This window comes from Myotis yumanensis, unplaced genomic scaffold, assembly GCF_028538775.1.
Source record: "Myotis yumanensis isolate MYYU_CA2020_CCGP unplaced genomic scaffold, mMyoYum1.0.hap1 SCAF_3, whole genome shotgun sequence".
Taxonomy (NCBI): Eukaryota; Metazoa; Chordata; class Mammalia; order Chiroptera; family Vespertilionidae; genus Myotis; species Myotis yumanensis.
Genome location: NW_027223754.1, coordinates 191771721 through 191797431, shown reverse-complemented (window position 1 = coordinate 191797431; position 25711 = coordinate 191771721). Strand labels below are relative to the sequence as shown.

Genomic DNA, 25711 nt, shown 5'->3' with positions numbered 1-25711 from the left:
TGAAGAAAATTAGAGAACTCAAAAAGTTAGACAATAGATATGAGAACACTGAGACCTAGAGGAGATTGTAGAAAGGGACAAATGTTTATTCTTTAAATAATGTGAGGGCTAGAATGCCTATGACTCATCTTCATGATTAAACAGTCAAGGTACATTAGCTATACAAAAGTTGGGTGAGTGGAAGGAATCACATTTGCAAACAGGCTTCAACGTTGTCATATCTTGATTGAAAAAAATCACTTGGAATTCTATCAAGAGAAGGAAGCCAGCTATTTTCAGGTCAGGATTTTCATTATTCTTCAATATCCAAGTAACATGTTAGACTCTCTGGCATCTTTGCTGATTCAAGCTCACATTAGTTTTATCATTGCCAAATTTTGTGTGTGCATATTAGTCAATTTGGCATTTAATCATAGTCTGTTTTTCTTGCTTGTCATTTTATTGTTTCATGCCCATGTGCTTTCAGTTCCTAACTGGACCATGAGTGGCCTAAGGATAAGATATCCCCTTATAGTTCTCTGGTGTCACACAGGTCTCTCAGCTTAGAGCCAAATAAATAGTTACTGAATTTAATTTCATGGATTTGGAGAAAAACAATTTTTGAGGCAGGATGATATGGGTAGGGCTTTGATATTGGTATGGTCTCATTTGAAGATACATAACATCCTTTTGTATGGGATCTACCTAGGCTTAAAACACACCTACCATTTTTACTGTTGGTTTCAAGGGAATAAAACCAGATACCATTTTCACATCAACAATCACCATATTGGAGACAGGGCGGCTCCCTCTGTAACTGTAGTGTCAGAGAAAAAAAGGAGTTAGAATTTATTATGTGAAAGAAAGCCAGAGTTCCTCCTTCAAGACCCACCAAAAACCTGTCCATCTTCATGAAGTTCCCCCTAAGATTATGACCTACAGAACTCTGTGTTTCCTGGACATGTATGATATCAATATACATCAGACTTATAGCTTACTAAAATCATAGATATTCAAGGCTTAGTCCCACATGATCAAAACAGAATCTTTGGGAGTGGAGTTTGGTAATCTGCTTTTTTAACACATCTACAGGTTTTGGACATTCTACCTATACTACTCATTTGTTATTTAATATATCTTACTTTTATATTTTTAGTTAATTTAAATGTAGCATGTCTCCAAAGAGCGGCTTCAAAATGTAAGGACAGATAAATTCAAATGCTTTATACTTCAATTAAATTTATGTTTAATAATTGGGTTGGTTGTCTGAAATATCATTTATTTTATAATATTAATGTCATTAGTATTAGATACAAAGCAATATAATTTGGGCTATGTTTTCTTAGGACTCCTGCAAAGTTTTTGATGGCTCATGATAGAGCAACCTCTATATTTTATATGTAATAAATACTTTGTATTTAATATTAGCATTTATTACTTATTCATTTGATTAGAAAAAATAAGGTAGAATATAATTATTCAGAAGAGGTAAGAAAGATTTACTTCAACTTAAGGTAAAAATATTTGAAAAAATAATTTATTATTTTGCAATGAGTTAAATAAAAATTAGTGTAAAAGATTACTAGGAATTAATTAGAACATTTAAAAAATTTACATTTTTTATTAAACATATTTAAGACTAGACTTGGCTTTCAAATGCTTTTAAAGCATTATTAAAACTTTAAGACAAAACATTTACTAGAGAAAAAGATAATTTCATAATGATAGAAGACTAACTTCATTAGTATATATATATATTAATTTTAAATTACATTTATCTACTAGCATAGCTTCCAAATATATTAATGATTGATGGTTCCAAGTAGCTTTTAGACTCAGGATTAGCTGACTCAGTCAGAAGGTCTTACCTGACATTCACTGAGATCTGGAAGCTGGTATGGGCTTTGGGTCCATCACAAGTTTGGGGCAGAGTTTGTACCTCCAAGGCAAATGGGGAATCCTCCTTTTCTGGAAGGATATTATATTTCATGGATGTCTGTGGAACACCAAAGACACCGTCAGTTTTTCTTTTCCTGGGAAGCCTCACTTTTTCATCATTTAACTTCTCCAGATTTGCCCTTTACTTGTCCAGGAAGCAAAGAGCAGAGCTTCCTTTTCAGAGGAGAGTTTCAAGTTGATTTTTTCCAATATAATCCTAGAGTCTCACCTGAAGATACACACATCTTTCCCCAGTCACTGTAATGGTGTATTCCCCAGGCAGCTCTGGCAATGAGACCTGCTGTAGCAACAGGAGGTTGTTGCTATCCACTTGGAATGTTGTGGAAAAGGTTTTTGAATCACGAATGGTCACTTGTGCAGTTTTCTGAGTCCGGATGAAAGTGGCTGCTCCATATTTAGACAGGGCATGGAGAGCTATCACTGTGTCCTGGAAGAGATGAGGGGAGAAACCACACCCAAAGAGTAAGTTTTTGATGGCTGGGATTTTCCTCAAAAGTCTGTGTTAGCTACCGCAAGGGCGTGATGGCTTTCCTCCCCTAAAGTCTACACCTGCTAATTGCTTTTTCTTTTTCTCTACCTTTAAGGCATAATCCAAGTCATGCTACAGTTTTTCCAAATTAAATAGAAGACTATTAATGCAAATTAGATTCACAATTTAAGTTCACTTGTGTTGGTATTGTCCTAAAGGACTATTCCTATGCCCAGAGGCTGTGCCCTGCTCTTCCTCATCAATACTTCTCTTTTTTATATATTTCAAAGAATCGGTTTAAAATTAAAAGGTTAAGACAAAAAAGTGACTGTCATTTACTAGACAGTAATTTAGATAGAAGAATGACAGAAATATGCTGAGAATAAAAAGTGTGGTATAAGACAAGTTGCACTTTCCTAAGTTTCTTTTCCCCTTTATTATAGTCCCCCCCCGCCTCCCAATCACTGCCTCATTGAATTTTATTTTTTAATCTTTATTGTTGAAAGTATTACACATGTCCCCCTTTTCCCCATTGAACCCTTCTAGCTCGCACCCGCTCCCTGCCCCAGCCTTCACTATCTGATTGTCTGTGCCCATGAGTTATATATATATAGTTTTATATATATAACTAGAGGCCCAATGCATGAAATTCTTGCAAGGCCTTGGCCCTGGCCCTCCACCTGCTGCTGCAGCTGTGGCCAGGGGCTTCTGCCACCTCTGCCTGGGTCCCTGCCTCTGCATCTTTGTCCGGAAGGAAGGACGTCTGGTCTAATTAGCATATTATGCTTTTATTATTATAGATATCCCTAAAAAACAAAAGTTTCATTATGTACATCCAAAATGCTGAAAGATGTGTAAGGGGAAATCCAGATTATCTGGATGGTTAACACAATCATTTTTGCACTCCATAAAACATTTCCAAAAATGTGCTATGAAAAAAATAATTTAAGAGCTTTAGCTTAAAAACAACCAATTTTAGGTGTGTCTGTGTGTGTGTGTGTGTGTGTGTGTGTGTGTGTGTGTGTAAGAAAACAGGTCTCAGGGCAGTTAGAAAGGAGTAGAGAGTCTGAGTTCCTTGGAGTGGTTAAATAGAACTTCTCATTCATTCTATGAAGACAAAAATGAGCTCTATGTGGTCACTTTCCTTTTAATCACACAATGTTCTGGTTCATCTTAGAGAATTTCTTGCAGGATTAACACTGATTCTCAACCAGGGTTCTGGTTGATTTTGTCTTGTCTTAACTGAGTAGAATACTACTGGCATCTAGTGGGGTGAGACCAGGAGGCTGTTAAACATCTTTCAATGGCCAGGACAGCCCCTCACAATAATAATTATCTGGAACAAAATGTCAACACTTTTGCTATTCAGAAACCCTATTCTAGAGTGTGGCTATCGACCGATGTGTGCTAATGTTATAATATAGCTTTAGAGAGGAATGGTGCTTATGGTTAAGTAGCCAAATTGATGGGATAATGCAAGACTTAGTGAAAATTGTTTGGGGGAATGACTTGGGTCCTTTTCTTTTTTTTCCTACTGTTTTTAAATATTTCTAAGTAATTCTTCCAAGATTTAACGATTCACCTTCTCTTTTCTTTGTAACTGTTCTGTTTTCAAATTGGCCAACTGTCAAGTGAACCTGGAGGAGAAGACTATTTGGGGACCACAAACCTGGGTGGAGGAGAAGCCCCCATAGGAATTCTGTTGCTTTATGATCCACTTCACAATGTGCGATGCAGAAGTCAGGTCCTCTAAGCTTGGGGCAGGCTGGGCAGTGAGGTATGCCAGGAGCACATAGGACGTCATCTCCACCTCAGCAGAGGGAGCCTGGGGTTGGTAAAAGTACCCTTCTGGTGCCCTGGTTTTTTGAGGTCGTTCCCAGTGGACGGTGTTGTCTTAAGGGTGAGAAAAAGAGAGAATTATAACTATTGGTAGATAATAAGTGAATATATATTCCTATCATATGGAGTTGAAAATAATAGAGAGATGAAGTAAGGTCCTCTCTGTCATTTCCATGCTTAACTCAAGTTTAGTCTTCTGGGCCTAAGACCGAGAATGTTGTTGGAGGAAGAAGCATAGTGCACACTTGTTAATCTCTTAAATATATATATTTTTTTTAATTGAAAGAGAAATGAGTCAGAATTTTCTTGTTATTTGTGATATTTCCTGGGAATTGGAGTATGAATTGGATATAAAGCCTACCTATTACATTCCTCCAAAGAGAACATACAGATTGCCAATAAACGTACGAAAAGATGCTCAACATCACTAAGCATCAGAGAGATGCAAATTAAAACCACAATGAGATATCAACTCATACCTGTTAGAATGGCTGTCATCAATAAATCAGTAAAGAAATGTTGACAAGGATGTGGAGGAAAAGGAACAGTCATGCATTTTTGATGGGAGAGAAGGTTGATGCAGCCACTTTAAAAAACAGTATGGAGAGTATGTACCCAAAGAAACCCAAAACACTAATTCAAAACAATATATGCACTCCTATGTTCATTGTAGTGTTATTTACAACAGCCAAGATACACAAGCAACCCAAATGCCCATCAATAAACAAGAGGATATAAAAGCTGTGGTATACATATGTACATAATAGAATATTATTTAGCCACAAAAAAGAATGCAATTTTACCATTTGTGGCAGCATGGACAGACCTAGACAGTATTATGCTAAGTGAAATGGTCAGAGAAAGACAAATATTGTATGATTTTACTTATATGTGGAATCTAAAGAACAAAATAAATGAACAAACAAAATTGAAACAGACTCATAGATACAGAGAACTGACTGATGTTTGCCAGAGGGGAGGGAAGTTGTTATTGGTGGTGGGGGGGAGTTTCTGAAAAAAAGTGAAGGGATTAAGAACTACAATAATTAGTCACAAAATTGTTCTGGGCAAGTACAGTATAGCATAAGGAATATGGCCAATATTGTAATAACTCTGTTCGGTACCAGAAGAATGCTTGAAATATCAAGGGGACCACTCTGTAAAGTATGTGATTCTTTAACTACTATGCAGCACACCTAAGCTAATATAAAATGATATTGAATATAAACTGTAATTGAAAAAATAAAACCTACTTATTGAGCTCATAGGACTTTTGTAATAATCTGGCAAAAAGAGATAAAAACACTTTGAAAATGTTATTGCAATTTCTTTAGTATGGCTTTTTGTTGTACCATTTATCATCCAAGTATGTAGGCACTTATCCTATAAAAATATATATTTGTTTAATATATTGCTTTCAGCAGGTAGAGATAAGATTCCATAATTTACCTGCAGCATTATGTATGGTATAACACATGCAATCCCAGAGAATATCTACACTAATAAAAGAGAAACATGGTAATTGGCGTACGACCGCTACCCTTTTCATTGGCTAATCAGTGAGTATATGCAAATTAACTGTCAGCCAAGATGGCGGTGGGCAGCCAGGCAGCTGAGAATAGGATGCTTGGTTGCCCCAGCGATAGAGAAAACCAAGGTTCCCGCCTGCAGCTGCGGGGCTCTGAGCTCCTGAAGCAACAGCTCCAAAAGATACAATGTTTCAAGTAGAAGCTAAAAGATGGCGGTTAATCTGAAAACTCAGGCTCCAAGAGGTAGAGCGAAGCCAAACAGCCCTGAAGCCGCAGAGCAGAGAGGCCTCACTGCCCGGGGATCAGCGGAGCCGAGAGGCCTCCCGGCCCCTGGAGGCCTCCCGGCCGCCTGGATCAGCGGAGCCGAGAGGCCTCCCGCCCCCGATATCAGCGGAGCCTCGAGACCTCCTGGCCCGGGGATCAGCGGAGCCGAGAGGCCTCCCGGCCCCTGGATCAGCGGAGCTGAGAGGCCTCCCGCCCCCGATATCAGCGGAGCCTCGAGACCTCCTGGCCCGGGGATCAGCGGAGCCGAGAGGCCTCCCGGCCCCTGGATCAGCGGAGCCTGATGGAAGCCCTGTGTGTTTATGCACCCTGGGGGTGCAGAGGTCCTGTCCTAGGCAGAGGCCTATGGTGAAATTTTCGACTCTGAGAAGTAGCCTAGGGTTGGAAGGCGGCTCCTCTCACCTCAGTGCTGGAGAAGACGATTAAGCAGAAAACTAAAGAAACCAATTTTACATCATTTCCCAGGTGGAGAACAGTTGGCATGTAAGCCCCTGACCAGTGCCCAGCCTCTCCTCTGTCAGTCTATCTCACTCTTAGGTACCATGTTCTTTGTCCTGTCTTAACTGCAACTCATTTTTAAACTAGATTGCTTTTAAAAGAAGACTAAATAAAATTTCCCTTAAGTTATTTAGGTGGTGCTGGGGCTGCTGGGGGCCTGATAGAAGACACAAACACGCAATAGGTGGCCTGTACCCAGCAGCTCCAAGGCCGGCCACCTTGGTGCTGGGGCTGCTGGGGGTATCAGAGACACAAACCGGCAGGCCTGGCACCCAGCAGACCCGAGGCCTTTGTGGCAGCACTAAGGAGCAGCAAGCCAAGTGGTAGGAAGCAGCAAGAAGCTGGGCAGTAACAAGGGAGGGGTCCCGGACTGCAAGAGGGCACATGCTGGGCTAAGGGACCCCCCACCCATCCCCAGTGCACGAATTTCGTGCACCGGGCCTCTAGTATTTTTATAAAAGGTGTTTAGACCTCACAACAGATAACTTGGCTAAAGAATTACTGACAAAGTTTGTTGCTCTCAGCAGGAATATATTCTTCCTTATAGAATTTGTGTAAGTAGAAGGGGAAATATTTTTTTTTTTTACCATTTGCTCTCACCTTCTTTCACAGCTTCCTCATCCAGAGAGTTCAGTATTTCTCCCCTCCTATTTTGGTTTCCCGCTAGGGCAAAAGCATAGGCCAACAATGCCTTGGTGTAGATATGGCTTCCACGGGGCCCCGCCTTTGCTGTATTCCAGGCAGACTCCAGGCAGAGTAGGGCCATTTGAACAACAGAGTTCTGTGAAGACAAAGAGGTGCTGGTGTCAAACTAGGATAAGTAGAGGATAGAACAAGTTCTGAGTTGGATATTGCTTGACAGATGTCATTCATGGTTTTCAGCCAGCCAAGTAGACAGCCAATATCCACTATATTTAAGCTGAGAAACATTTTACATTTCTTAACTTTATATTTAGTTTTCAAAAAATAAGGCCAGGGAACATGTGTTTTTAGGATTAGTTTTGGTACATAGTCCAAGGGCATTATTGGGCAAGTATAAATTCCTTTTAATGGAACTGACTAAAGAGCTCATCTGGGTGAGAAATGCCTCATCATTGAGCAAAATGAAAGCTGAGACTTGGCTTTTAGTGCAGTGGTGTTCCAGACATCAGGCCTGTAATTTTCATAGTAGGAAGTGGGGCTGAGGTGAGTCTTACAGTGACTGGAAGACCACTCTCCAGAAGAGCAATAGTGATGTAGACAGAGAGGGTCACTTCGTCTTCCACTCCTCCCTGTAAATGACGAAGAGAGAGAGAGAGAGAGAGAGAGAGAGAGAGAGAGGAAGAGAGAGAGAGAGGAAGAGAGAGAGAGAGAGAGAGAGAGAGAGGAAGAGAGAGAGAGAGAGAGAGAATTTTGATTAATTGTACTTGATTAATTGCACTTCTAAATTTTAGTATATTCTCTGGTATTTAATGCAAATTGTCTTCAGTATCTTCTCTATCAATCAAAGTAACATCCTCATGCAAAGCACCATTTCTTTCTTCTTTATAATTTTCAGGTTTATAACTCCTTTCTAGATGCCCTCTCACATTACCTAGGACTTCATCTTTGCAATTTTCCTGTGCCTTCTTTCTCCTATCACGTTTGGAACAATGTTAATATTGATGTATCATGGGGTTCAGCATAAGTACTCACAGCACTTCACCTTAATGGCATTGTTGAGCAGTGACCCAGAGTTTCTGAAACAGCCATTCTCCTTCTGCCTCTCGGAGAGCCAGGCAAGGGCTTGGGTAATATGTGCTTCATCAATGAAGATGTAGCTTTTAGCCTGGGCAAAGGTCTGCAGTACAAAGGCTGTGAGCCTGAAGGATGAAGAAGAGCAGGCTTCTGAGACCATTTATTCTCATACAGCACCTTAAAACTCTGTTTTGCACACATAGACTCCCACTCTCCCCCAATTCACCCTCATGAGAATGAAAGAGCTATTACTGAGAGTTTGAAAACTTTTTCTGTTAACCTGTTAGCTTCTTTCTATTTTTTCCCCCTGTGGCATGTTGTTAGACGCCTTACCAAGGATTCTTGCTTCCAAAAGCATCACTTTAGAGATTTAGGTTTCTCCTAGTTTTCTTGGGGGTGGTTAAAATATTTGCTCTCACATTCTGGACTTTCTGTATTTATTTGTTTCCATTGATTTCCTACTTTGTCTTCTGCAACTAATATTCTATTGGGCTGTCTTCTTTTACTGGTCTGTTTCAGTAAATAATTTTCTCTACATCATCCTGTCTCTCCACTACTTTTCAGGTTGTTGATTTTCTCTTGTTTTCTTGTATGGTCATATTTAGTTCAGATAGATATATAGATAATTAGATGAATGGATGATAGATGGACAGATGAATAGATGAATTGATGGGCAGGTGAATAAATGAATAGATTGATAAATAGAAAAATAGATGGATGGATAAAAAGATAGATGATAACTATCTTTAGTTAGATAGATATATAGATAGATAGATAGATAGATAGATAGATAGATAGAAAGGATCATCTAGTAGAAGGTGATAAAGTATGCACTGTGAGTAATGGCCGCCATTTTTCTAGCCTGTTTCTAGCATCTCAGCACTGTTCAACAATTTATGAGGGCAAATAAGAAGTTTATAATGGTTCCTTAGCAACATGAGAAAGAGAGGCTTGGTGTGTTGATATAAAAATAATCAACTTCAAATGTTCTCAGTTTTGCCATTTATTAGTTGTTTATACTAGAGACATTTATTCATCCATAATGAACATCATTTCCTCTATAAAATGAAGCTAATAGCTCTCATTTCACAGGATTATTGTAAGAATTAAGTAGGTGAATAGACAGAGTGGGGCAAAAGGAGGTTTACAGTAGTGAGTATGCAAAAACAGTTTATTCTTGTATTATTTATTAATTATTGTGTTATTTTCCATATGAACAACTGTAAACCTACTTTTTGTCCCACCCTGTATGGACATGCTTTGAACTCATAGTTGAAACTCAGAATGATTTTCTTTTCTTACCAAGTGTTGCCCTCATTTCTGCCAGACTGATCCCCGAAGGCGCTATAGGAACCATCTTGATGTTTGTAGTTCAGCTGCCTCTGGTAACCTGGAATGAAAGTATTATAGAAAGGCAGGGTATCTCCAGGTGCAGGCTGATGGTATCCAGACTCCCCTGATGTTTGATGGCTCATGGGTAGGATCTGTCATAGGGTTATGGCTATCACCCATATGTCAAAATGCAACATTGTATCAGATGGTGGGAAACTTTTCATTTCTACAAAAATCACTACATTAGCATGATCACTGGTGATAAAATGCCAGCGTAGTGGGGAAAAAAGCCCATTATTAGTAGAGTAACACCGTAAACTTTTCTTTGTCTCACTTACCACTGACGAGATAGGCAATGGCCTTAGACTTGATCTCTGAAGTCAACTGTTGGGTTTCACTCAGATAGTTCAAGACATAGATGTTAGGAGCAAAAAGGACCATGTTTTGCTCTCCACAGCCATAGGGCATCTGGAGGAGATTCTGTGTATTTTGCATAGCAGAACCTAGTATGTCACCTGGGGAATGTGAGATTAAATGTCAGAGTTATTTAAGTCCATATGTAGCCAACATTAGTAAACTCAAATGATTTTCATATTGAAAGTCAGATACTTTATCATTTGGACAAGGAAACATTTATATTTAGAAAAAGTGAGCCTTCCAGGATCCTATATAAATTGACACATTAATAAGTTGGTATTTAGTACACAAATACATAGATAAAATGTATGGTTGGCAGTTCTTTTGTCACAAGTTTTCTAGATGCAAGATAACTCACCCAAAACTGAGAAAGAGGCTCTGGCAGATTCTTTGACCACATTTGGTGGGAGCTTCAGGGATAATTGCTCAGATATTTCAGTACCTTTGGAAACAAATAATCTATATGAAAGGATGGCATCCGTTATAGTAGTATAATCTAGTGGTTACTTAACCTCTTCCTACTTTAACTTGCACATGTGATGATTCTGTGAAATAATACATATAAGATGTGTGAAGTAGAACAGCCTTGGCAACATCTTAAATCTCAATGCATGTGAACCGTTATTATTATTGTTATCATTACATTTAGCAATAGCATTATTATGCCTCTTTGAGGAACCCTGTGTCCAAGAAATAAGAATTTTGACTTATGATGAAATTACCTTTAATAGTCCAGCTTTTCTTGGCACTACAAAACTTCCTGAGCCCCTTTCCCTCCCGTTTTACCATCTTCTGTGTTGCTGTGTGCATAGTAGCTCTCTTAAAGAAGGCTAGGAGGTGATGAGGATCTAGAGTTTTCTGAATTAATTGTATAATTCTCTGATTTTGTTGGTCTCTAATGTTAAGCCTTAAATTGGTCCTTCTTAAGTCTCAAGAACAGTGTTTTGTATACTATGAACATAGATCTAGTGCTAATGTGCCAGTATAATTTACAAGCTACACAATTTAATGTTTTTTAATGATATGGTTAAAATCCTGATGCAAAGTGGAGTTCTTTTTTTTTCTATGGAAAACAAGTTTTTAGTAAGATGAGCAGAAAGTGCCATATGCCTTATTTTCAACTATTTTAGAGAATATTAACTGTGATTCAAACTTGTCATGACTCTGCTTTCTTTCTACCTAGTGCTGTGGTACTCTAAGCCTTTGCATCCTGCCTCATTAATGAGCAGCCACTGGCTATGGAGATAAAGGCTGAAAGTGAACCAAGCAAGCCCCAGTAGTAGTCTTGCCTGTACCCACAAGCCACATTAACCTGCTCTCTTGGGCTCAGTGTTCCTATTTATAAAATATGTATAAAGAAATACTTAGTATTATGCCAAGTTGAATGGAACATTCTGAAAATTATGGGAGATAATATGTAAGACTATGCATTGTAACTTGAAATATATACCCTCGGGAGGCGTTGTTCTCACAATGATTATGAAGATTGACTCTTACCTGAAGTACAGGCCATAGAATTGAAAGTCTTCTCTTGCTCAATACCTTCAGGCTTGGGTGAAAAGAAAAAAAAATAGAAAAGAGGGCTAAGTATTGAGGTGACTAAAGGACAACCATAGATTGTTTACTTTGAAGGGTGGTGTTTAGACTAAATGATGTTATCAAATTCTACTTGTTATTAAATTAGTGTAAATGTGTAAAACATTGAACAACAAGGGATATTGGCTGAGGAGAAAATGAGGGATACTAAGGGCAGAGAGTCAAGTGTAATAGGTGAGAGAAATATTTGACTCCTATAGGAGAGGTAGAGATCAGAAAAGGAAAAGGCTCCTAATGTTTTTTTTAAAAAAAACTATGCAAAAGTTAACAAGTTTACATAGCAAAGTTTCTCATAATATATGCTTTAAGGATAGGAAATTCCATTAGTCTTATCAGATGAATTCTGTATGATATTAATTATCCTTTGTTACCCCAAGAATGTCCATACTGGTTTTTTTTTTTATTGTTAGGGCCTCAGAAACACATGTCAAAGTAATACAGACTTACTTCCACCAATAGGGTTTTGATGACTGTGTCTTTCCTCCCAATCTCAGGGACCTCAGCAACCTTATTTCCACAAAGCTCTTGGGACTTCACTGCCTGGGCACTCACTGAGAAGTTCATATTCCCTAAAACAAAGAATGTAGAGAAAATGACTATCCATCTTTTTTTTTTTTTTTTTTTTCCAAAATATATTTTATTGATTTTTTACAGAGAGGAAGGGAGAGGGATAGAGAGTTAGAAACATCGATGAGAGAAACATCGATCAGCTGCCTCCTGCACATCTCCTACTTGGGATGTGCCCGCAACCCAGGTACATGCCCTTGACCGGAATCGAACCTGGGACCTTTCAGTCCGCAGGCTGATGCTCTATCCACTGAGCCAAACCGGTTTCGGCATGAATATCCATCTTGACAGTAGTCCAAGCCATCCCTAATAGCTGAAAATGACTCTATGCTCTGCAATCACCTCAAAGGCTGCACTTTAACCTTACAATGCACTGGAATAGGAAAGGTGAAAACAAAATAAAACAACAAAAAACCCCAAGGCTAATGTACACTGAGAAACCAATGCCCAAGTATAGTGATTGTGAGGCCCAGGTGTTGTAGGGTACCATTGTGGATAGAAAAAAAAGAATATGATGGAAGCAGTATGCAGAGATCCATTGTTGACTGGCAAACATTTGGGGGGGGAGGGATGTCACTCACCCAGAGTTTTAGGAGTTATTGCCCAAGACAAGGTTTGCCGCTCATTTACACAGATGCAGTAGGATTCTTTCCCCTTTTCGTTTTGGGCTGCCAGGAAGGCTGTGGAGGCTTGCAGTTGCACACTGACCTATCACCCACAGGTGGGGCATAGAGATAAATATTATCAGAATATGGAGAGACACTGAGTCATGGAATTGGGGCCACATGTGAGGCGCTGCACTAAATTGGGATTTAGAAAAAGACTATGAATTTCACATGTGCTTTGAGAAGCATGAAAATGGCAATGACACACATCAAGACTGATTATTTATTAGGAGGAGCTGGCCTTTAGCTTATATATCTGACATATGCAGATATTGCCTCTGGGAGAAGTACCTACTGGTTCCTACCTGATGGTTCTTAACTCCTGTGTAGATTTTCTTCCTTCCTCCCTCTCTCCACTTCCTCTAACATATATTACATGTCTATTCTATATAAGACACAGAAAATTTTGAAGAAGAGGATCCTGACCTAGAGAATATTGTATTATAAAGGAGATAATCTCTACACAAAACTATGCCATAATTTACAAAGACAGAAGTGCTATAAGAAAAGTTAAAAGTACATATTGTGGGAGTTTAGAGATGAAGGCTGGAAGAACAACACCAACAAAATTAAGAAAACTAAATTTTGTGTCAGCATCAAGAATTTTCCCACCAAAGAGCCTGTCTTGTGTCAGGATTCAGCAAGATTCAGAAAAAAAAAAAAAAAGATATGTGGATTGGAGATCTGTGTTTTAGTACCTATAGCTCATATGTTATTGTGTTATCTTTCTGATCATGTCCCATCTTGCTTAGCACTGTTTATTTGCAATGCTAGCACATAATTCCAAGAATTATCCATAGGCTTGGGAACAAATCATGAGCTGAATGACCAAAGTTTTATCTACCCTTTCAATTCACCCTCATTTTTCTTACCCGGATGCAATTGGGAAGGTAGTTTTGGACAGTAGCCTTGAGTGTGAAGGCCTCTCCACGGATCACAGAGTAGGGCATTGTGAGTTCCACAAAGAAGGGCTGGAAGGCTCGGAGAGTGGTGGGAAGAGAGAAACCAAGTCCAGTGTCATTGGACAGGCAGAAGGCCCCTGCCTTCCACTCAGTGATGGTATCAGGGACTGTTACTCCTACTTCGGCTACGCCCGATGAGCTGGCGAAGATGGCAATAGGAAGAACAGAGAGTAAGCAGGTAAATGTCTTTTTTCAAGTGAGAATCAATATGTGTAAAGGGACTGTCAAGAATGAAATCCATTAAAGGGTTCATATGGACACTAGATTATGTTCTGGGGACTGAGGTGGGAAAACAAAAGGGACTAAATGGTGTCTCTTTCCCTTATCTGTCTATGGCCACATCACACATGCATATATTTTAAATAGAAACATTTGAATATGATTCAGTTTGATCCGTAAGCTATCCTCACTATTGTCCAATTCCATAAAGCATATTTAAGATTCATGATCCAAAAAAATAAACTATCACTCTTATGCAGTCTTATTTTTTTATGTGCTTGATCCAATCTTGTTTATGCAAGACTCCTGGATGGCATTAGGCGGTATAGAATTTGAATATTCTATAGGCAGTCTTAGGAATAATTATTTTAGACTTGTTGCTCTGAGAGACAATTATACTAGTGAGCCCATACAATAAAAGTGTTTTTCTTAGGTCTTGTATGAAAGGGTAAGAGGCTAAGACAATTATTTAGAACTTTTCAGAAGGCTTATCTTCAAGTTGAAAATGCTGGGCGGGTCACATTGCCTCACCCAGAGCAAAAAGAGGAGACAGATGTTACTTACTCCACCATTGCCAGCTCCCAGATCCAGGTCTCAGGGAAATAACTCCGCACTGTTTCAGAGACTGGCTCTGGACTTGGCATAATATTTTCAGGTATTGCAGCAGCTGCACCCATTGAAGGAGTATTCAGCATCTCTACACCTCCAAAACCTAATAAAAGAAAATAATAATCTAATTAAGGGAAAAGCATCCATTTATTTTATAGTTCAGCTATAAGGCTTAGGAGAACAAATTTTCCATTTTTCTGCTCTGATTGTCTCCTGAGACTTGTAGAACTTTGGAGATTACTTGTTGAGTCCACATTCTTTGAGCAGAGAGGAATGTTTTTTACAGGTAGAAATTCCATGTATGTGAATGGAAGCTGGAAGTACAAGATCACTTGCAGATGATTTTATGGTTTGTAGGGGAAATGGTAGGTTTTCAAGGTCTGAGAGTACTGTTTCCTCCATAGAAAAACTGAGCAGAAAAGGTAAGACTCTCTTTAGATAACATGAGTGGTGGCTATATTGAAAATTGTTTGAATTACCACTGAAGTGAATAGAATTTAAGAATATCAATTCTGTGTACTATATTGAAGCTTGTAAATTTATTGCTCTCTTGATAACAAGGCTAGACTTTTAGATTTTATTCTATTTATTTTATGGAAAGGAGAAATGAAGAATTCAAGATGCCAAAAAGAGAGATATTTCCATTTGGAATAGGGTAGATAAGATCTCACCTTAGAGCAGCGGTTCTCAACTTTCACAGTGATCGCCTAAGACCATCGGAAAACACATATATAATTACATATTGTTTTTGTGATTAATCACTATGCTTTAACTATGTTCAATCTGTAACAATGAAATTGGGGGTCACCACAACATGAGGAACTGTATTAAAGGGTTGTGGCATTAGGAAGGTTGAGAACCACTGCCTTAGAGCCTTTAAAAGGCAAAATAGTGAAATAGTTAAAAAAAACATAGGTCTGCAGTCAGAGTACCTGATTCAATTCCCATTCTCCCATTTACTTACTTATTGGCTGAGCTACTTAACTTTTCTGGGTTCAGTTTTTCCATCTCAAAAATTATTATAACCATGAAAAAGAAATGGTACTATGTGAGGTGATGGAGTATTAGCTAATGCATCAGTGGTAATCATTTCACAAAAACATATCAAATCAACACATTGTACACCTTAAACTTACACAATGTTATATGTCATTGATATCTCAATAAAGCCAGAAAAACAAAAAAGGAGAAAATGGTGATAAAAATACATTCTTACCTTAAAAGATTGCTGTAAGAATTAAGGAAATCTATTTACCATCTATCTTTATCTATTCTACCTATTATCTATCTATCTATCATCTATCTATCTTCATCATCATCATCATCTATCATCTATCTATCATCTAATCTATCTACTTTTCACTTCTGTCTTGAAACATAATAAGCACTCCATAGGTATTTTCCTTTACTCAAGTTGCTTTTTATGAATGCAACACTCTTCTAAATAGCCATTTAATTGCTTCTATTTCTTCAAATCTTTGCTAAAATTTTACTCTCCTGGTAAGACATTCACTGGTCACCCTATTCTCTATTTAATTTTCCCCTTAGAATTTGTCACCTTCTAATAAACTATTTAATATACTTGCTTATTTTGTTTATACTACCCTTATGCCCATTAAAATATAACTTTTATACAATTGAAGATTTTTCTTAATATTTGTTATATGTCCACAAACTAGATTAGTAAGTATTCAATCAAAATTTACTGAACACATGAATAATAACTTCCATATTTATAACTTAGTTCTTACGTTTCAGGCACTAATCATTTCTATCATTGTCCAACATGATTTTACTACCCTATTTGGATTAACCTTCCTCTCCCTCATTCTCTCTCTCTCTCTCTCTCTCTCTATCAGGCCCTAGAAACAGTATTAAAGTTATTTTTTCCATATTTACTGTTCCCTGACATCAAACACTGAAGTTGCATGGTGACTTCCCAAACAGTCATGGGAATGGATTTATGTTCTTCAAATTATTTTCAAGAACTTTCACAAAATATTCTAGCTTTCTTAGCTCTTCCATTGCTGCACCTACCTGAGTCATTTATATCTACTTATTTCAATCTTCTTTGTGTATTCATCACATTTTAGAAGTGTTTTGTTTGTTTGTTTTATTTTGTTAACCCTCACCAGAGGATATTTTTTCCATTGATTTTTAGAGAGAGAGTGGAAGGGAGGGGAAAGACAGAGAGAAACATTGATTGGTTGCCTCCCCACACATGCCCTTGACCAGGGCCAGGTATCAAACCCGTAACTGAGGATTGTGACCTTGACTGGGAATGGAACCTGGAGCCCTTCAGTCCAAGGCCGATACTCTATCCACTGAACCAAACCAGCTAGGGCTAGAAGTTATTTTTTTCTGTTACATCATATGCCTGAAATTCTTTTCTTATGAACTTCCAGCATATTTCCTTCTGCCTCATACTTTTATGGCTTAAGCTCAAACTTCTTTCTGTATAATTTTCATGTTTATTTTCTTTTTCCTTAATCTCCCTCATTTATAAAGCATCTTAGTTACCTGAAAAAATATTTCCCATTGCTAAGAAACTGTTTGGAATTGGTGTTATTTTTGAAGGTTATATTTGGAGAAAAACATGGTCCTTCAAAAGTGAGCTGACAGCATTGTTTTCTTTATGATAGGGCTGGTTTACAGATAGATATTAATATCACATGGTTAATTTGATAGGCTCAATGTCAAGGAACACAGAAAACAAATTTTAAACAGTCAATATTCTTAATTTGTTTTGGTACATAATTATTTTATTGGGATTTTGAAATGCCCTAGAGAGCCTTTAATCACATTAATTCAATTTATATAATGAAGGATTTGAGGCTTAGAGGCTTAGAGAAAAGGCATTACAGGTCCACTTTACTCATAGAACCTCAGATTTATAATCTCAAACTCAAAAGATGTTAATCTTTATTAACAGACTAGAGGCCCGGTGCACAAAAATGTGTGCACACAGGGGGGTCCCTCAGCCCGGCCTGTGCCCTCTATCAATCTGAGACCCCTCCAAGGATGTCCACTTGCTGGCTTAGGCCTGCTTCCCGGGGTATTGGGCCTAAGATGGCAATCAGACATCCCTCTGGCAGCCCGGGAGCCCTCCGGGGATGTCCACTTGCCAGCAGGGAGCAGGCCTAAGCTGCAGTCGGACATCCTTAGTGCTGCTGAGGAGGCAGGGGAGGCTCCCACCACCACTGCTGTACTGGCAGCCATCAGCCTGGCTCCCTGTGGGAGCGCACTGACCACCAGAGGGCAGCTTCTGCATTGAGTGTCTGCCCCCTGGAGGTCAGTGTGTGTCATAGTGACCAGTCATTCCCAGTCTTTCTGCTGTTAGAGTCAGTTTGCATATTACCCTTTTACTATATAGGATAGAGGCCTGGTGCACGGGTGGGGGCCAGCTGGTTTGCCCTGAAGGGTGTCCTGGATCAGGGTGGGTCCCGCTGGGTTGCCTGGCCAGCCTGGGTGAGGGGCTGATGGCTGCTTGCAGCTGGTCACACCCCCTTCAGGGTGGGGGTCCCCACTGGGGTGCCTGGCCAGTCTGGATGACGGGCTGATCACTGTTTGCAGCTGGTCACACCCCCTTCAGGGCGGGGGTCCCCACTGGGGTTCCTGGCCAGTCTTGGTGAGGAGCTGTGGGCCGTTTTCAGGCTGGCAGGCAACTGAAGCTCCCAGCCTCTCCTTTTTTTTCTTTTTCTTTTTATTCTGGGATTTATTTACCTTCTATGGCTGTCACTGGAGCTGAAAGCAGGTATCTGGGGTTTATTTAGCTTCTATAATTGAAACACAGTTGCTTTTGGAGCTGTTGCTTCAGGAGCTCAGAGCCTGGCCACGGAAGGTGGGGAACCTTGGCTTCCTCCATCACTGGAGCAAGCAAGCCTCATGTTCGCTTCAGCTGTGTGGCTGCTAGCCGCCATCTTGGTTGGCAGTTAATTTGCATATCGCCCTGATTAGCCAATGTGAAGCATAGCGGAGGTACGGTTAATTACCCTATTTGCCTATTATTAGATAGGATAGACATCAAGGGGTATTTTGGAGAAAGGGATAGCCAGAATACCTTGAGAAAGAGATGAAAAAGGGTTGGATAATAGGCTGTATGTGTACCTGGGGATTGGACAGATGTTTTAAGGGGAAATTGAAGTTCCTAGAAAAGGGCTGCTTTATTTGATGTTTTATTTTGGTGTTTTCTGGCCCTGGATTATGAGATATTTCTGCAACGTTTACACTGTTGTTTTTTTTCACCAGTGAGACCTTTCTCTTCCTTTCTAGTCTTTTATATATAGCATATCTATGAATGCCTTTTAATCATTCTCCTTTTCCATTATAAATTTTGTTTTTCCTCTCTTATATACAGTAGAATCTTGAATTTCATATGATTCTGCACCCTAAAGCATCTGACTCAACAAACAACTCCAGTCAATTCAGGCCATGTCATTTACCAGCTAAATGATCTCAGCAAGAAGCATCTTATCAGAATCCTTGTTTCTCTATGTGTAAATAAAATAAGGCTACATTATGTATCTCATTTTACCTTTTTTATTTTTTACAAAATAATATTGCTGGATGTGATGGGAAATTAAAAGCAACTTTTATTTTTTACCTCCATATGGTCCGGGCATTCCTGGTGGTGCAGCAGCTAGTACAGGTATGCGACTCATTGTACATGACCTCTGTTTTCGGATTTTAGAGTTGGTGAGCACCTTTAATCCCATACCCTATAAAAACAATTAGACTGCATGAAATACTTTTTCCTTAGAATTAACTTATTAATTCCAATGCCCTTAACATTATATTAATTCCATGGACATATACACACTCAAGAAATATAGAATGGGACACATTAGGAGACCGGGAAGATGGCGGCATAGGTAAACACCGGAGACTGCCGCCGTGGACAACCACTTCAAAAATACAACTAAAAGTCGGAGCGGACATCAACCAGAACCACGGGAAGGCTGGCTGAGGAGAGTCTCTTCAACTAGAAGCAAAAACAACAGCATTCCGACGCTCAGCGGAGGCGCAGTGTGGAAAATTTAAAGGTACGGCGGTGCCGTGGTGAGGGTGCGCGCGCAAAGCGGGCTGGCGGCTGAGGGCGCGGTTGTCGTTTTCAATCAGGAGTGAGTCTCAGACTCTGGGCTACAGATCCGGGCAAGTCTCTAGGGACCCAGACTCAAACGGGAGAAGCGGGACTGTCTGGCTACGGCCCCTCCGAGGTTTGCAGCGGTTGTTGGGACAGAGAGGCAGAGGCCCTGGGGACGGACTGAGAGCGGCCATAGCTGCTCCCTCCCCCCGCCCTGTTGAGCCTGCCCCGCCCAGGCCCTGCGCACAACCATTTGCCAACCGCCTCAGGCAAAGGCTGGAATAACGCCTCCCCAGAAGACAGACGTTTTCCACAGCTGATTCCTACAGCCAGTCGGCCTGGTGGTCAAATCCCTCTAGTGTTAACTACAACAATTAAGGCTTGGCTAGAACAAGACTGCGCACAGAGACCACAAGGGGGGGCACCAAGAAAGCATATAAGATGCGGAGACAAAAAAACATGACAGAAATGGAAGATATGGAGCTAAGAATCGCAATTTTGAGGGCTTGCCATAAATTTGTGCAGAGCCTCACGAAAACTAATGAGACCCTCGATGCTACGATAAAGAAATTAGAAAGTAAGCATACACGGACTGAAATAAAGAATATTATACCCAATAGCAGACCAGAGGAGCACAAGAATCAAACCAAAGATTCGACAAAAAACACCCAATTGGAAAAGCAAAATGAAAAAAGAATCCGAAAGTGTGAAGATAGTGTAAGGAGCCTCTGGGACAGCTTTAAGCGGTCTAATATCAGAATTATTGGAGTGCCAGAAGATGAGAGACAGCAAGATATTGAAAACCTATTTCAAGAAATAATGGCAGAAAACTTCCCCCACCTGGAGAAAGAAATGGACTTACAGGTCCAAGAAGCGCAGAGAACCCCAAACAAAAGGAATCCAAAGAGGACCACACCAAGACACATCATCATTAAAATGCCAAGAGCAAAAGACAAAGAGAAAATCTTAAAAGCAGCAAGAGAAAGAGGCTCAATTACCTACAAGGGAATACCCATACGACTGTCAGCTGATTTCTCAACAGAAACTTTGCAGGCCAGAAGGGAATGGCAAGAAATATTCAAAGTGCTGAATACCAAGAACCTACAACCAAGATTACTTTATCCAGCAAAGCTATCATTCAGAATTGAAGGTCAGATAAAGAGCTTCACAGATAAGGAAAAACTAAAGGAGTTCATCACCGCCAAACCAGTATTATATGAAATGCTGAAAGGTATCCTTTAAGAAGAGGAAGAAGAAGAAAAAGGTAAAGATACAAATTAGGAACAACAAATATGCATCTATCAACAAATGAATCTAAGAATCAAGTGAATAAATAACATGATGTACAGAATGAACTGGTGATTATAATGAATCAGGGACATAGAAAGGGAATGGACTGACTATTCTTAGGGGAAAAGGGGTGTGGGAGATGCGGGAAGTGACTGGACAAAAATCATGCACCTATGGATGAACTCAACGGGTGGGGAGTGAGGGTGGAGGGTGGGGTGGGAGCTGGAAGGAGGGGAGTTATGGGGGGAAAAAAGAGGAACAAATGTAATAATCTGAACAATAAAGATTTAAAAATAAATAAATAAATAAATAAATATAAAAAAAAAAAGAAATATAGAATGGTAACATTATAGTACTTTATGATTTTTTAGAATTGTGTAATTGGGCATCTTTTTCAAATAACTAAATATAACTAAAAATATCTCAATGAAATGTCAGCTTAAACAATTAATTCAATTATTGATATATATATATAAAGTTTTATTTAAAGATATATATATATATATATAAAGTTTTACTAACATTCAAACTTTCATAAGCTAGTACCTTAGTAAGTAGTACAGAATTTACCTTTAAGACGCTATACATATCTTCTTCATCATCAATTATTGAGGGAATATAAAAGCTTCCACCAATAGGAGGAGAAGAACGAGTATAACGACAGTTTGCTTGTTCGTCCTCCTCCTGGTCCAAATTTTCAGGGAAATAAGTGAGATCCTTTACAGGTAGCAGATTATATACCTGTAACAGTAGAGAAATTAAAGACAGAACTTACTTGCTCTTATTTTGAAATATACAGTAAACTGAGAAAAGTATGATAATTATCCCTTTATTGAGTACCTTCATGCTATTGGTACCTTAGAGAGGTTAAAAATTTTGTGTATTTTGAACGGTGTATTTTTTTTAAAGAATTTTACTTTATTTTACCCATCACCATTTATCTCATCTGTACCCTCTCCACCTCCTTAACAGTGTTTTTTGTTCTACAAATGTAAAATCTACTTGGGCAAATAGTTCCATGGAATAATAGAATCTTAAAGTACCAAGGACTAATAAAAACTTCACTGTAAAGTTTAGAAATAAAACTAGACCAAATATGGGAAGAAGATGTAACTTGCTTCTGTGTTGGATGACTAATCAATGCTCTGAGAAATTTAGGTAAGAACTATTGCCATCTATAAACTTCTATTTCTATTGAGCTTTGTTCTTAGCTAGAACCACACAGGTACATCAATGACTACATATCATCTATAGTCAATAGAACACTGTCTACACAATTGTAAACACAGGTTACTTTTAGGAACAAGAAGGATGACAGAGGAAAGAACCCAGACCCTACAGAATGGAACTAAGAGGCCTGGATATTTATTCCTGGTCTAGAGTAAGACTGAGTCATATCAAATAACTTGCAACATTTGCTTGGCTGGATCTCAGAATTGCTATGGACCAGTAACTCCTGTGTGCCTCCTGCTCCCCCTGCCCTTTTAAAAAAACAGGTGTGCCCTTTCGCAGATGATTGATGACAGAGTCCTTTGAAAGAAGATGTGGTACATATATACCATGGAACTCTATTCAGCCATAAAAAACATGAAATGTTGTTATTTGTGACAACATGGATAGATCTTGAGAGTATTATACTAAATGAAATAAATCAGGTGAAAAAGGACAAGAACTGTATGATTTCACTCATATCCTATGTAATAAAAGCCTACTATGCAAATTGACATAACAGTGGAAGGATCAGTGGAATGACAGGTCACTATGATGTGCACTGACCACCAGGGGGAAGACGCTCAACGCAGGAGCTGCCCCCAGCCCGCAGGCCCTAGGCCAGCCAAAGTGGGTGCCAGTGGGGGCATCCAGATTGCCCCACCAGTCACCCCATAGATTGGCTCTGGTTGCTGGCCAGGCCTAGGGACCTACCTGTGCACGAATTTTGTACACCAGGCTCTAGTCTTAGATATAAAAAAAAAAAGCAGCAAATGAGCAAACAAAATAAACATATAAACAAACAAAAAAATCTAAAACTCATAGATACAGACAACAGAATTATGGTTATCAGAGGGGAAAGAGGGTGGGAGGAGAATGAATTGGGTAAAGGGATCAATCACAAGTTGACAAAAGGAGACTAGACTTTGGGTATTGAGCACAAAATAGAGTATACAGATGCCATAGTATAAAGTTGTACAACTGAAATTTATATAATGTTATTAGCTAATGTTACCCCAATAAATTTAATTTAAAAAATAGGAAAAGAAAAAAAGAAACCCTCAGGAGTGTCAATATGCCACTTTTCACCATTATATGCTGGGTGTGTGTGGGGGGGAGGGGGTAAATAACTTTGTACATTTTAGTTAAAGGTCGTTATAGCTAGAGAAACTGTACTTGAGGAACTGTACCTAGGGAGTATCATATGCACCTAGAACCAAGTTAAATGATGTGGTTCAGTTTTTAAGTTGTTACTATTTGGGAATGAGAATTTTAGGGAGAAAAGTGAGTGTATTTTGCATGCGGGAAGATCATGAATCACAGGGAGTCTGAGGGTAAACTGTGAAGAGAGCCTCCCAAATTGCCCCCAATAATCTCTGCCTTCTGATATTCATGCTTTTGTGTGGTTCCTCCCATAATGGGTAGGGCTGACATCTATAACTAAGAAGATGTTGTGGAAATGATGGTGTATGAGTTCCAGGGCTAGGTCGTAAAAGATATTGCAGCTTTAGCTTCTTCTCTCTTTTGAGTCACTTGTTTGAAGGAAATCACCTGTCAAGTTATGAGGACATTCAGGCAGTCCTGTGGAGAAGTCTGTGCGGTGAGGAACGAATGCTTCCTGACAACTGGAGGAGAAACACATCTTGGTAGTCGATTTTTCAACCTCAACCAAGTCTTCAGATAACTAAAGCCCTTCCAACATGCTGACTGCAATCTCATGAGCTCACAAGCTAGTGCCACTGAGTTAAGTCACTCTGGATTCCTAATCTACAGAAAGTGATAATAAATGTTTATTGTTTTAAGCCACTAAGTTTTGGGGATAATTGTTATGCATTAGGAGATAACCGACATAATAATCTTTGTTCTTGAGTAGAAGAGCCAAGTAAGTACACAGCATATACTCTCTATATGAGCATGCACTCTCTACGTTAGATGAGCTCAACCAATATTTTCCAGGCCATTTTCAAAACAAGTGAGCTTAAAGATTTTTATAACTTCAAGAACCCCAACATTCCATTTTGTTCATAATTCTTTCCTACTTCCCTAACACTCAAAGCTTTGTTATGTAACTGGAACAATTGTTAAATTTATATGACTAACCTTAGCAGGTTTGGCTTAGTGGACTGTGGACGGAAGGGTCCCAGGTTTGATTCTGGTCAAGGGCACATGCCCAGGTTGTGGGCTTGATCCCCAGTAGGGGATGTGCAGGAGGCAGCCAATTCATGATTCTCTCTCATCATTGATGTTTCTGTCTCTCTCCCCCTCTCCTTTCCTCTCTGAAATCAATAAAAAATATTTTTTAAAAATTATATGATTAAACGGAATAGGGTAGACATAAAATATTGAGGAGCAGACGAAATTCCTTCAATACAAACTGGAAAAAAAAAGAGCTTAGAATAGACTACTGTAAATAGGGAATGTAAAAAAACAAGACATGTCTCCAAAAAAAGTACCCAGAGAAAATTCTGTTGTTCAGGTTAACTCCTTAACACCCTCTTCTAACTCAAATAGAGAAAAATAGTCATTGTCTTCTGTGTAATAATTATTATGCTATGAGGAGATTTTAAAAATTATTTATGTATGTATGTATGTATGTATGTATTTATTTTGAGGAGATATTTTGACCTATTAATAAAATACTAAGGTTGAGAAGAATTTTGATTATACTTTCCATTCTGAAGAATGTTAATTTTGTTGATTAAAAACAGGATCATGATCCTTGACATAACCATCTCACAGTTTTAAAATTTTATACTCACAATTGAAGTTTGAGAAGTAGAAACTAGAATAAAACCCAAAAGAAGCTGCAATATTACTGATTTATCTTCCAACATTGATACTTTCCAATACTTCCCCAAACAGGCAAGTTAATTGATCCTTTTAAAATATTGATGCCTGAGGCAATGAAAGCTATAAAATTTGCCAGCGATAACTTTTTGACAATGATAAATCCAATCTACACTAATAAAGGACAAACATGCAAATTGACCATACCTTTGCTATGCCTTAAGCCATGCCCACCAGCCAATCAGAGTGACTATATGTAAATTAACCCAACCAAGATGGCGGCCGGCAGCCACGGAGCTGGAGTGAGCAGGAGGCTTGCTTGCTCCAGTGATGGAGGAAGCCAAGCTTCCCGCCTGCCGCGGCCTGGCTCTGAGCTCCACTGAAAGCAACAAAGTTTCAATTTTAGAAGCTAAATAAACCCCAGATACCTGCTTTCAGCTGGCCGTGGCCACAGAGCTGGAGTGAGCAGGAGTGGGTTGCCCCTGGTGAGGGAGGAAGCCCAGCTTCCCTCCTGCCCACAGAGGCCAGCTCTGAGCTCCACTCAAAGCAATAAAGTTTCAATTATAGAAGGTAAATAGATCCCAGAATAAAAAAAGAAAAAAGGAGAGGCTAGGAGCTTTCTTAATTGGGGGGATGTGGCGGGGGGAGAGGGAGCTTTCTTAGCCTGAAAACGGCCCTCAGCCCCTCACTCAGACTGGCCAGGC

At 39.3% G+C, this 25711-nt stretch overlaps 1 protein-coding gene across 1 annotated transcript in view; it reads right to left on the bottom strand.

Moving 5' to 3' along the window:
* Positions 1-25711, bottom strand: part of LOC139007355 (pregnancy zone protein-like) — a 48744-nt gene that overhangs the window by 2786 nt on the left and 20247 nt on the right. Inside the window, exons 16-32 of the mRNA XM_070410709.1 lie at positions 21582-21752; positions 19242-19356; positions 14594-14741; positions 13721-13949; positions 12765-12891; positions 12064-12185; positions 11518-11569; positions 10379-10462; positions 9942-10118; positions 9574-9661; positions 8240-8396; positions 7752-7826; positions 7156-7336; positions 4077-4300; positions 2147-2365; positions 1848-1975; positions 706-796 (exon numbers count right to left, since the gene is read on the bottom strand). Of these exons, the coding sequence (XP_070266810.1) occupies positions 706-796; positions 1848-1975; positions 2147-2365; positions 4077-4300; positions 7156-7336; positions 7752-7826; positions 8240-8396; positions 9574-9661; positions 9942-10118; positions 10379-10462; positions 11518-11569; positions 12064-12185; positions 12765-12891; positions 13721-13949; positions 14594-14741; positions 19242-19356; positions 21582-21752 (2388 nt within the window). The remainder of the gene's footprint in view (positions 1-705; positions 797-1847; positions 1976-2146; positions 2366-4076; positions 4301-7155; positions 7337-7751; positions 7827-8239; positions 8397-9573; positions 9662-9941; positions 10119-10378; positions 10463-11517; positions 11570-12063; positions 12186-12764; positions 12892-13720; positions 13950-14593; positions 14742-19241; positions 19357-21581; positions 21753-25711) is intronic.